A 13543-nucleotide genomic window follows, 5' to 3' on the forward strand; every position below is an offset into this window, starting at 1 on the left:
TAGTTTTAAGGAAGGGTAGGGAAGGCAGTCAGGGTACCATGTGTCCGGCAAAACCTCAGGAAATTCTATTACTATAAGAAAGAATGGGGGAGGGTGAGTATTTGGAGAAAATTGGCAGTCCAGAGAGGTCTGGGAAAACTGAAAAAGATGGAAGAAAAACTCAAACTAGTTAATTATATTTTTCCCTCCTGCCCCCTTCCTCAAACTAGTTAATTTTATTAATTTTATTTATTTATTAATTTATTAATTTTATAGAATTATATTACGTGTTTCTCTTATCCATGTTTCCATACTTGAAGTTTTTTTTGTTTTGTTTTGTTACTTTAGAGCGTGTATGAACAGGGGAGAGGGGGAGAGAGAGAAAGAGAATCTTAAGCATGGCTCCATGCTCAGCACAGAGCCCAATGCAGGGCTTGATTTCATAACCCTGGGATCATGATCTGAGCCAAAATCAAGAGTCAGATGCTGAACTGACTATATGTAGTATTTGCTCTTGTACCAGGTACTTTTCTGTACACTTGACCTATATTCTTACTTGAATCTTCATTATCACACTGTGCCTTAGCTACTTTTATTATCCACATCTTACAAACGAAAAAATTAAGCTTGGAAAGGTTAAAGGACTTCTCAAAGTCTCAAATGGTGGAGCCTAATTATGAACCCAGGTAGACTAACCCCAGCATGTGATCTTCTTTAGAAACATGTCTGTAAATAAATTTGCTGATGTAATCATTGGGGGTAATTTTTCTTTAGCCCCAACATTTATTTGCTTTCTCCATGGGATTACTCTTCCTTTTGTTGTTAAAATAAATAAAGCAATATCATTATTTGTATTCTTAATACATACAGAAAGCAAAAAAAAAAAAAAATGTTTGTTATAATTTGAGACAAATCCCTGAAGCATTTGTAAGTGTAGAGAGTTCTACGGCATTAAGTCCATTCACATTGTTCTGCAACAATCACCACTATGTGTCTTCAGACTTGCTCATCTTTCTCATCTAAGACTCTGTACCCATTAAACACTAACTCCGAATCCTCCTGCCCCCTCCCCGTGGCATCCGCTGTTCTACCTTTTGGCTCTATGAATTTGACTCCTCTAAGAACCTCATGTAAGTAGAATCAGAATATTTATCCTTTTGTGACTGCCTTATTTTACTTAGCATAATGTCTTCAAGGTTTATCCATATTTTAGCATGTGTCAAAATTTCTTTTCCTTTTTAAGATGGAATAATATTCCATTATACGTATATACCACATTTTCTTTTTTTTTTTTTTAATTTCTTTTTTTTAATGTTTATTTATCTTTGAGAGAGAGACAGCGCAAGCTGGGGATGGGTAGAGAGAGAGGGAGACACAGAATCCAAAGTGGGCTCCAGGCTCGAGCTATCAGCACAGAGCCCAACGCGGGGCTTGAACTCACGAATGGCAAGGTCATGACCCGAGCTGAAGTCAGATGCTTAACCGACTGAGCCACCCAGATGCCCCTTTCTTCTTCGTCTTTTTTTTTTTATGTTTATTTTTGTGACAGACAGAGAGAAACAGAGTGCAAGTGGGGGAGGGGCAGAGAGAGACACACAGAATCTGAAGAGGCTCCAGGCTCCAAGCTGTCAACATAGAGCCTGATGTGGGGCTTGAACTCACAAACTGTGAGATCATGACCTGAGCCAAAGTCAGATACTCAACTGACTAAGCCACCCAGGTGCCCCACATTTTCTTTTTCCATTCATCCACTGATGGACATTTGGGATGCTTTCACCACTTGGCTAATATTCATATAATGCTGTAGTGAACACAGGTGTACAAATATCTGTTTGAGTGCTTGCTTCCGCTCTTTGGGATGTATACCCCCAAGTGAAATTGCTATATCATATGGTAATTATGTGTTTAATTTTTTGAGGAATTGCAATACTGTTTTCCATAGCAGCTATACTTTTTACATTCACATCAGTAATACACAGAGTTTCCAAATTCTTCACATCCTCATTAATACTATTTTTTTAAATAGCCATACTATATGTGAAGTTAAAGTGACAAATTTACATATATATATATATATATATATATATATATTTAACCACCAAAAAAACAGCTTAATATACATATACATTTGTTATAGTCTTGTCAATGAAATTAAATGTGGAATCACTGTGATCCTTAAGAATACATTTTAATACATTTTAACTCTTTTTTTTTTTAATGTTTATTTATTTTTGAGAGAGAGACAGAGTGCGAGCATCTGAGGGGCAGAGAGAGAGGGAGACACAGAATCCAAAGCAGGCTCTAGGCTCTGAGCTGTCAGCACAGAGCCTGATTCAGGGCTCAAACTTACAAATCATGAGATCGTGACCTGAGCCGAAGTCAGACACTTAACCTACATCCTACACCCTAATACATTTTAACTCGTAAGTTTACAGTACCTAAAATTTTATTAAGACCTCATAGGAGTCCCCTGAGGCTTAAAAAGTCAATTATTTCAGAAATAAAATTGGATCATGAATTTTTTTTTAAATATTTATTTTTGAGAGAGAGAGAGCACAAGCAGGGGAGGGGCAGAAAAAGAGAGGGAGATACAGAATCCAAAGCAGGCTCCAGGCTCTGAGCTGTCAGCACAAAGTCCTATGCAGGGCTCAAACCCATGAATTGTGAGATAATGACCTGAGCTGAAGTTGGACCTTTAACTGACTGAGCCATCGAGGTACCCCTGGATCATGAATTTTAAAAATGTAACACTGAAATGGAGTAATTTATTACAAGGTTGAGATGGTCTAAAAATATTTGACAGTTTACCAACCCCAAAACACATGTAATAACTTCCTTTTAGTTCTTTGGATCCAGTGAATTATTAATCTTTGTTTTTGTTGTTTATTACCAGGAAAACACCTTAATTCTGCAGCAGCTACTCCCACTGCGGGCCAAGGTAGCCAAACTCCTCGGCTACAGCACACATGCTGACTTTGTCCTTGAAATGAACACTGCAAAGAGTACAAGCCATGTAACAGCCTTTCTAGGTTGGGTCTCTTTTAAATCTGTTTTGTATTTCCATTTTTCTTTGTCTTTGAGTGTTGAACTGTATTTGGCTAACTGTGTATGTTCTTATTATGTATTTATCCTTTACTCTTTGTCACATATGTAAGATAAACGTGTGTTTGGTCCTGTAGGGGACATGGCAATTTGAAAGGGAGCCCCAAAGTATAAGGTGAAGCCAACAGCATGAGGAATGCTGTAAGGAGAAAGAAGGAAACTTATGGAGTATACAAAGCGATACAGTTCTGACTAAAACTGTGAGAGAGTGTGTGAATACAGGCGGCAAGAGGGTAACTCAGATGGGAATATGCCAATTTTAAATTAAAATAAATTAGGGAGAAATTAAAATAGAATTAACCACAGTGTATAAATTGTGGCATCCATCTAAAAAGTGGAATTGCTAAAAGTGTCCAATTAGACGTTCTTCATAGGAAGGGATTAGTGATAAACCCATGGCTGTTTAGGCGTTGAATAGTTTTTACTAATAGTGATCCCAGGTCACATCTGATTTATTTTCCCTGGCTTTTTCAGGAGTCTAATCTCATTGAAGAATAATCATGTATATGAGCTGGTTGCACTATTGTTTTGTTTCCTGAATTATAACACTCTGGAGTCAGAGTTCTCTGAGATAAACTTGAGCTTTGTTGATGGTGTGAGGAAGTTGTGGCCTGGTTTGGCTGGTGCTTAAAAAAATGGGAGGGCAAGGAGCCATGAAATAAATTACCCTGAAAAGAACAGCCGTGCTGTCATAACAGAGCCTGCTATCCATCCCTCCCTCCCTCTTTCCTTCCGCCCTTCCTTGCTCCCAATTATCTGTATCAAGTATTCAAAGCAGGAAGCACCATGCTAAAACAGCAGTATATGTATGAATGTGCTTGCTCCCAGAAGCAGTAAATCACTGACTTTTCTCACTTCCCTCACAGATGATTTAAGCCAGAAATTAAAACCCTTGGGTGAGGCAGAGCGAGAGTTTATTTTGAATTTGAAGAAAAAGGAATGTGAAGAGAGAGGTTTTGAATACGATGGGAAAATCAACGCCTGGGATCTCCATTACTACATGACTCAGACGGAAGAACTCAAGTATTCCATAGATCAAGAGATACTCAAGGAATACTTCCCAATTGAAGTGGTCACTGAAGGCTTACTCAACATCTACCAGGAGTTGTTGGGGCTTTCATTTGAGCAAGTGGCAGATGCTCACGTGTGGAATACAAGTGTTACACTTTACACTGTGAAGGATAAAGCCACAGGAGAAGTACTGGGACAGTTCTACTTGGACCTCTATCCAAGGTACTGAGGATCACGTTGTTGGAAGGAAGGGACCTTAGGGATTCAGTTCCTACCCAGATTAAGACTCTTGTCTTCCAGAGTTCTCTTGTGTGGTTCTCCGTAATGCGAGTAGAGATACAGGCTCTGAAGCCAGAGAGTCTGGCTCCGACACTTACTAGGCAACTTACTTAATGTTCCTGTGCCTCAGTTTCTTTACCTGTATTATAGGTCCGATAAAACAGGAATGTTACTTCTACCTGCTTTGTAGGGTTGGAAGGATAAAATGATTAATCACATGCAAAACATTAATTGGAAGACTACCCAGCATATAGCAATTGCAGCAATTTGCAGCTGTTATCATCGTTATCATCATCATCTAGTTTGTGTACTATACTTACTTAATTTTAAATTGGCCCCCAAAATATTTGTTATTCAGGTAATCTGTCTGCCAGTACTCTTCAGTCTATGGCCACTTCCCTGAGTCTGGCTGAGAGGCAGCATAATACAGTAAGAATACCACAGTCTTTGTAGTCATTCAAATTGAGTTGGGATGCTTAAGTGACTTAATCTCTCTGAGACTCCATCTCTTCCTCTGTAGTATGGGGCTGGTGATCCCTTTATAGGATTGTTCTGTGCATCAGGCTGTATATGCATATCACCCAGGCTAGGTATTCAGCCAATGTTAAGAATTCAAAATACTATCTCTGAAACATGTGGTAACTATGGACTCTGTTTCATCAGACATGAAAGGATTTGAATCACATTCTCTCTAGGGTGCTTTCTTTTTTTTGTTTTTAACATTTTTTTAATGTTTATTTATTTTTGAGAGATGGGGGAGGGGCAGAGAGTGGGAGACACAGAACCTGTAGCAGGCTCCAGGCTCTGAGCCCAACGCGGGGCTCAAACCCACAAACCACGAGATCATGACCTGAGCCAAAGTCGGATGTTTAACTGACTGAGCCACCCAGGCGCCCCTCTAAGCTCCTTTCTAAACCAAAGCCAGCCTGTTAACCAATTACCAATTCATCTTACTAAATAGGCCAAAGGAAATTACAGTGTCCCCCTACTTGAGCAGCATAAACAAGTTTTTAATCCACAGACTTTAGGTGACTTTGGGTAGCTGCTGGGAAGGAGGCTGAATAACTATGCCATTCAGACAAGTGGACGGACAGTGATGTCTTATCCCAATGTTTTATGGACTTAATTTCACTTTTGATATGGTCTAAAAATAAGCCCTTGTCAAATGTAGATGGATCTATTTTTAATTGAAGAGTGTCAGCATACAGTTTTAAGCAAGAATTCTTTCAGGAGAGATCCTTCAACCTTGGAGTCTTCTGTAACTGTCCCCAAATTCTACTTCCAGTGTCAAAGTTAGCAGTTCTTGCCACCCCATCCTGCTGTCTCCCTGCCAACATATCATTGATTTCTTTCATACTCTAACATCTGGCCATTCCTACCAGCACTGGTATGGGGATCAGAAGCTGATCTCTTGTGAAAGTAGTGACCTACTTAATATTCACTTCCTGTCACCTTCCTGTCACTCCATAAAAGTAAGATAGGGTAATTTGTATTGTGACTCAAAAAAGGATTTTTGGAATAGGTCTAAGAAAGACCAGTTACTTTTTTTAAATCACATTTCAATTTTTTTCATTGAATACTGAGATTTTCAAAAGAAAAACAAAAGTATTCTGATGGTTCCGATAGAAGATGCCTGATAAGGAAAGGACATTTTTTTTTAAATCCATATCATTTTATAAACAATATGTGAAAAGGCAAAACCTCAGAATAAAGAATCCCTTAAAATTAAATGTGTCAAGTTTATTTTTTAAAAGGAAAGATTAAAAACCCCTCAATGGCACTGATTTTTAAATTGGTAGAAAATCTTTGATTTTAAGCTATTCTTACACTTTAAAAATTCTCCAAATAGCTCAACCCTTGTCTCTCTAACATAGTAGCACTGACATTACTCTCAAATTAGGAATACTTTGGAAGGGGTGTGGGGACGATACGTTTTTAGCCTTTCATAATGTACCAAGAGGTATAAAATATAACAGGATATACATGTTCCAGATTAGTTATTTTTCCCCCGTTAAAAATAAGATTTATGGATCTCTTTATGCATTTCCAACTAACTACACAAAATTCTTCCAGGAACACTGATTAGCCCATTGAACAACCAGAAGGTTGGCTGGATGAAAATTTTATGACATTCGTTGTACAGTTTATGGTGTACATGTTCATGGGTTCTCTCCCCTCCTCTCTCCGCCTTCCCTTCTCATGTCCCTGCTCAGGGATGATTCAGCCTGTTCAGTAGTCCCGCCCCACCCTCAGTGGTATGTCTGGGTCCACACTATGTCCCTGTCCTTCCTTCAGAAGTAGAGGTTTTTTCTCTTCTCTTTCCCAGTGGCAGTGATTTTTCACCAGTGCTGATAGGACAACAGGGTTTGTTGCCTTTCCTCCCAGAAGGCAGTGCTTCATTCCTTTATCAGGGTAGAGGCTCCCTATCCCCAGGCCTACATCAAGACTGATGCTGTCTCAGGGCTGTCATCCTGCTACCGTCCTTTTGTGTGTGTCCAGGGAGAAGACCCTGCAAATGGCTATATTATTTATATATCTCCCAGTGTCTCCCTGTTTTGCTGGACCACGATGGCCTTTAACAGTTTTGTTTTTTTGTTTAATTTGTGTTTGTTTGTTTATTTTGAGAGAGAGGGAGCAAGCAGGGGAGGGGCAGAAAGAGAGGGAGAGAGAAAGAATCCTAAGCAGGCTCTGAGGTGTCAGCACGGCGCCCAGTGTGGGGCTCGAACAAACAAACCGAGAGATGTAACCTGAGCCGAAACCAAGAGTCAGCCACTTAACCGACTGAGCCACCCAGGTGCCCCTAACAATTTGTTGAAAGACTTTTCTCACTGGTGTTTGCAGTATTTGCCCCAGGTGAAAAAATGCTTGCTTCCTCACTTCCTCTCTCCTTAAAGTCATCTGTCTTAGATTGTGAGTTAGTTGATTGCCTTCTGATTTCTGATAAATTCAAGGAAAGTTGTGATTTGAAGATTGTGCAGCATATTGTTATACAGATATAGGAACAACACACTTTTTAGCTTTATACCTCATAATAGAAAGCTGGAAAAGGCTAGTTTTTTTTTTTTATTTTATTTTTTTAATTGAATGGCATCAGTGGGGGTGGGGGGGGGGGGAAGACGAGTAGTCACCAAGTAAAGATAAAACAAAAAAAGTATATATAAATCAAAACAAATCAAATTAAAAGTTCTTCCCCAAACCTGAAAGTACCATTAGTTTTCTGAGGAAAAAAAAAAAAAAAAGAAGAAGAAGGAAGCCTACTTCTAGAATAAAGTCCAGTTGCACATAGCTTTTGGAGAGACCATCACTGATACCCCATTGTCCAAGAATAGACCACTTTATAGTATAATTTATGCTTTTTCCTAAGCTAACTAAAAGTATTCTGTTTCAAAAAGTCCTGACTAGTTTATAAAAGGAGCTCATTTAATTGTGAATACTTATTCTTCCTTCCTTGAATAAAAGGAAAAACCTTATTGTCTGGTATTTGGTTTTTATCAATTCTAACTTTAAGAAAAAACTACCTAGTGTATCAGACTATATCTTTTACCTCAAGCTTGCTTCAACACAGTTTAGTGTTTAGTGACACCATCTTTGAAGAAGAAAAGCAAGATCCCATTAAAATAAATTAAACACTGAGCTCTACAGTAGGTGTGGTGTATATTCTTAATTCTTACATTAAGATTTTTCAACAGAAGAAACCTTGGCGATATAACTCATGTGAAGTGATAGTGGGGTTTTTATTCGCTTAGTTTTAGTTTGTCCATTTTAATAAAACGCTGACCTACTTTCTAAAGGGTGGATTACATGTTCCAAAGTGTCCTCTGGTATCAAATAAGACTTAATGACTGAGAGAGGTCACAGCAATGTTGTTGCTAGAGAAGAGCGTTCCTATCTCACCAACAATGCTTCTGGTTCCCAGGGAAGGAAAGTACAACCACGCAGCCTGCTTTGGTCTCCAGCCCGGCTGCCTCCTCCCTGATGGGAGCCGCATGATGTCAGTGGCTGCCCTTGTGGTGAACTTCTCGCAGCCAATAGCTGGTCGTCCCTCTCTCCTGAGGCATGATGAGGTGCGGACTTACTTCCATGAATTTGGTCATGTCATGCATCAGATTTGTGCACAGGTGAGTGAGTGTTTTATAGTAAACCTATCACTTGCTTTTCTGGCTTTTTATTTTTTCTACTGCTGTTAGTTTCCTCCCCTTACATGTTTTTTCAAAAGCTGAATATGCTCAAGAATTTCATAGGCCTTCTGTAAAAACATGAAATTTTTCTTACTGTGTCCTCTTTAACACCAGATTTTTACTAGGAATTTAATTCACTGATCAAAGAGCTCACTGAAGACCACCCTGCAGAAGAAAAAGAAGGAAGACTTATCATTAAGGGTTACAAATACTCTGTTTTTTTCCTTTCATTCTTTTCTTCTGCATAGGAATTTAGTGTAAGCTTCACAGATAAACTATGCTGTAATCTGTCTCTTCCACTTACTAATGCTTTGTTTAGTTCAGTGGTTTAGTGGTTTTCAATGGTCTCAGACTCAACTCTTTTTTTTTAATAATAAATTATGTTGAAACACCTTCCATTACTAGCTTCAAATCAAAATCATAGGTAATATACTATAACCATGGGGAAACTTTGCTAAGAAGCGCATGTGGGTATGTGCAGTAGATTGTAACTCATTTCTCTTTACTTCTGAAAATGAAAAGTACAGTTTTTCTCAGCTGTGTAATACAGTTTGGTAAACTCGCCCCACACTATTCTAGGATAAACCATATGAACTTGTTCATATTTAGCTGTTATTTGACATATGAAAACATCAAGTTAGTAGTTCAACCTAACAGTTTAGAAAACTGATGTTAACAGAAATGGAGGAACAGTTTTCCAAATTTGAAATCTCTATGCATCTCTAAAGGTAAACTTGTTAATAAGAAATTTTTGGTTAGAATAATTTCATATTTACAGAAAACTTGCAAAGATAGTATAAAAATTGCCCAGGTATCCCTCACCTTATTTCCTCTACTGTTAACATCTAATGTTATTGTAATACATTTGTCACAACCAAGAAGCCAATATTGCTACAGTACTCCTAACTATACTCAGCACTTTATTTGGATTTTACTTTTTTTCCCTAACAGCCTTTCTCCATACAAAGAATTTTTTAAATTGATATAATGTCCTCACTGAACATAAAAGAAATACATTTTTATGTTTTCCAAATAGTAATGCCTGGATATGGCTATGTAGTAAGACATAATGAAGTATTCATTATGAATAAAATCCATTAGCAGAAACTACAGAGTGATAAATGTGGTTTGTGTTATCAACTCAAGTCCTAGAATGGTATTGCCAAATGTCTTGGTTCAGGTTACTATAGTAGAATACCATAGACTAGGTGGCTTATAAGCAACAGAAATTTATTTCTTAGTCAGTTCCAGAGGCTAAAAGACCAAGATCATGGTGCTGGCAGATTTGGTGTCTGGTGAGAACCTGCTTTCTGGTTCAGAGATGGTGCCTTCTCACTATGTCTTCACATGGTGGAGAGGGCAGGGGAGCTCCCTGGGATCTCTCTTGTAAGGACACTAAATCCCACTAATGGAGGCTCTACCTTCATGACCTAAGTACCTCCCAAAGGCCTTATTTCCTACCATCACATTGGAGGTTACGTTTTAACATATGAATGGGGGATCAGAGAGACATTTCATATTGGTCACTAGCACCAGTGGTGACATGATTTTCCAATATGGTGAGCATCTCTTGGGAAACTTCTAAACAAAAAAGCAGTCTTACTTTGATTTACACAGTTGATCCCAGTAAGGAGTCCTGGAAATTAAAAGTGGGTAAAAAATAATTTACAGAAATATGTGCAATAGAGTTGGTGTCTGGGCTCACTTAATTATAGATTTTTCACTTGTGTGAATATCCAGTAGGATATATGAATGGCCTGCAGCATATGGGACCTTTTTTTTTTTTTTTTTTTTAATTTTCCTGGTATGTACAATTCAGTCCAGGACATCTAGCATCCCCAGCCCTCAAAACTGCTCCTAATCATTATAATGACTAAAAATGTACCTACTTAATTCCAAAATTCCACTGTCACTATTGTTAAAAAAAACTGTTCAGTTGTTTCAACATTTTATCTTTACATTCTGGTATTTCCATGTTAAAAAAAAAAAACATCGGGAAATAAGATATGCATCTGTTCAGGTAAAAAAAAGTCCTTATATACTGATATAGCCATTTCTATCCTGTGTTCAAGCCAAGGAAAGGAAATCTTTCAGAATAAACTAAATTTTCTTTCTCATAGTCTTAAAGTACTTTCACAGCTATAGGGATCCTGAAATATTTATTTTCAGTCAGTGTCCATTCTCTGGCTGACATTTCCTTTAATTAGGATAAGTCTTGTTTTCGTTTCTCTAAAATGTTGTAATGAATAATGTATATTTTAATTATATTGATATAATTATTGATATACATCTATGAATATATAATATATACATGAGTCAGTATATGTACTCATATACTGATGATAGTATATATGATGATGACAGTGTTCGTATATGGTGTCTCTTGAAACAGTGGACTATATTCAATTCTTGGAGTTTGCCTAACCTCCTCCATGAACACAAAATGTGTCATATAGTTAAATAGTATGTAGTATAATCCCTTGATTGGTCATCTCCTCACAAGATTATCTTTGAAAAAATCGCTATTTGTCTTTTAATTCTTTCAAGTGTCCTGTAATGTTTTAAGAACTTTTAAAGATAAAAATGTTGAATTACCATGTTGTACACCTGAAATTAATATTATATGTCCACTACACATCAATTAAAAAAAAAAGAACTTTTAGGTAATTGTATACAGAACCAATAATCACTACTTTTTCTCAAAACTAATGGGCACAGGACCATTTTTTTGCAGCTCTATACTAATTTCAAAACCTTTTGTATTGACCTAAACTGGGTGGTAGTGAATAAGGAGCTTAATAGCTTCTGTGTTTAGTAATACATCTGACTTCCCTGAGAAATACATAGTGAATTAAATTTGCCATACATATTCACTAGATTGATTTTAAGATATAGCAGCTCACTGTTTAGGTTCCTCACCTTGGCAGTGTGCAAGTTTGATGACCAGAAGAGCTCGTTGGAGCTTGTCATAGTAATATTTAAATGTGTCTGCAGGAACATCCAGTTTTCAAACATGTAAGTGCACTAGTTCAATATGTCTACTGTCTCATCATTCAGGAGATAAAGTTTCACTCATATTTTCTTGTGTTTATACTACTGGGTATATAATTTTGAAGATACAATCACAAGGTGGTATCTTTAGAATCTGTTCCTGTTTCTTGGCTTTATTGTGGTTTGGGCTCTCAGTAATCACTGGCCTTTTGAACTTAGGTAGAAAAGAAAAGTAATACTTCTTAATAGCTTCCATTGGGATGTCTGTGTTCGTTTGCACATTAAAAGCAATGAGTTTTGGACTGTTAGAGATCATTTTAAAGCAACACATAATCATAATAAAGCCTTATTAATTCAAAGTGAAAGGAATGGAAGAGCAGAAAAACTTCAAATTATGTAATTCCAAATAATTTGTTAATTTGGTCAAAAGTCTAATAGAGAGCTTCTCGTCTTGTAAGTAAACCCTGTACCAGTCAGGAAGGCATGCTAGTGTTAGGATAAGAACACTGCATTAAAAACCATCCATGTACTTGTGGGCCTGACTGTGTGACTTTTGGCAAGTTACTTCACCTCCTTGAGCCATCTCATTTTTCTTACTCATAGATGAAGACAACACTTCTCATACCTACTTGCCTGGGGTGCTGGTGAGATTTAATAATGTGTGAAAGTTATTTGGGAAAGCATAAAGTGCCATATATATTTGAAGTATTTTTCTGACTATAATTTATACATAATGCAACCCTTTGGGGATCAATATGTAACACACAAGTCACAATTTAATAGGGGGGAAAAAGCATCCATGAGGCAAAGTACTGTTGCTTACAGTTTAAGAGATTCACAAATGGTTATCCTCAGTGGATTTTGGGTGAAGATCTGTTGAAGGTGATTAGAAACCAAGTTTGGATTTTTCTGTTTTTTTAATGATTATTGCCTATTTGGAAATTTGATTCCAGAAGCCAGAACAGAATGAGCAGTTTATAGAGGAATACGAATGGCAGGATTAGTTGAAGAGAATATATTCAGTATTAATATGGAAAAATAGATACTTGGAGGAAACCGAGGACAGTCACAATGACATCAGTCAAGACCATACCTGGTTAGGCAAACTGGGCAGGCTAAGAAGGATAATAACAGCCAAGGCTTGGTGAGCACTGTCCATGTTCCAGACACCATAATCACTGCCTTCCATTCATTAATTAATTTTATCCTCACAGTATTCTCTGAAGTGGATTTACCAACCTACTTCTCTTATTGTACTATTACCCCCCCCCATTTTCAAGCAGAGAAAACTGATACTCAAGAGGGTTAAATGGTTCACCCACGATCTGTCATGCTCTTTGCTACTCTACTGACTATAACCATTTTTGTGCTCCTCTTCTGTGCCTTGGAGACAGCACTGTGTCATGTGGTCGGAATTTGGTCTCCCAAGTATGTATTCCTGTTGGATCGACTTTTACTTCCTTACCTTCTTAAATGACATTCCCTCTAAATCAATCATACGTAATCATGTGGGGAATGAATGAGTTCATCTAGTTCCACATTTCCCTTTGTCTAAAGTGACCTTTTAGGTTTTAGTCCTGAAGTACAGTGAACACTTATCAACAACCTTGTAGCCTCTGCTCCCGACTCCCAGCCCTTACACTGTTAGTGTTTCCATCATCAGCGTTATAAGTGATTTTTTTCAGGATCTCAATTTTGTTAGTTTATGTGTGTTTTTATTTCTTTATATATATGCTTGTGTACACAGAACAAATGCTAAAGCCATAAACCAAATATGATGACCCATACATGGTTTATTTCTATGTGGGGACACACTTATTTTTTTTCATTTGCTTACTGTCTTTTCTACACGTGTTTTTTTTTTTTTAATAATTAGAAAAAGTTATTTTAAATGGAGGTAAATGTTTAGTTGATTCCTTAGAAGCAAAGTTATTGATTATCTGTTGTGTCTAACATGTGGTAGGATGGGGTTCAAAAGAAAAATAAAAAGGAGATAATATTTT

At 37.4% G+C, this 13543-nt stretch overlaps 1 protein-coding gene across 1 annotated transcript in view; it reads left to right on the forward strand.

The window, feature by feature from the left end:
* NLN (neurolysin) overlaps nucleotides 1-13543 on the forward strand; it is a 107320-nt gene that overhangs the window by 74507 nt on the left and 19270 nt on the right. Inside the window, exons 7-9 of the mRNA XM_030322118.2 lie at nucleotides 2873-3008; nucleotides 3948-4314; nucleotides 8288-8489. Of these exons, the coding sequence (XP_030177978.1) occupies nucleotides 2873-3008; nucleotides 3948-4314; nucleotides 8288-8489 (705 nt within the window). The remainder of the gene's footprint in view (nucleotides 1-2872; nucleotides 3009-3947; nucleotides 4315-8287; nucleotides 8490-13543) is intronic.

This window comes from Lynx canadensis, chromosome A1 (genome assembly GCF_007474595.2).
Source record: "Lynx canadensis isolate LIC74 chromosome A1, mLynCan4.pri.v2, whole genome shotgun sequence".
Classification (NCBI taxonomy): Eukaryota; Metazoa; Chordata; class Mammalia; order Carnivora; family Felidae; genus Lynx; species Lynx canadensis.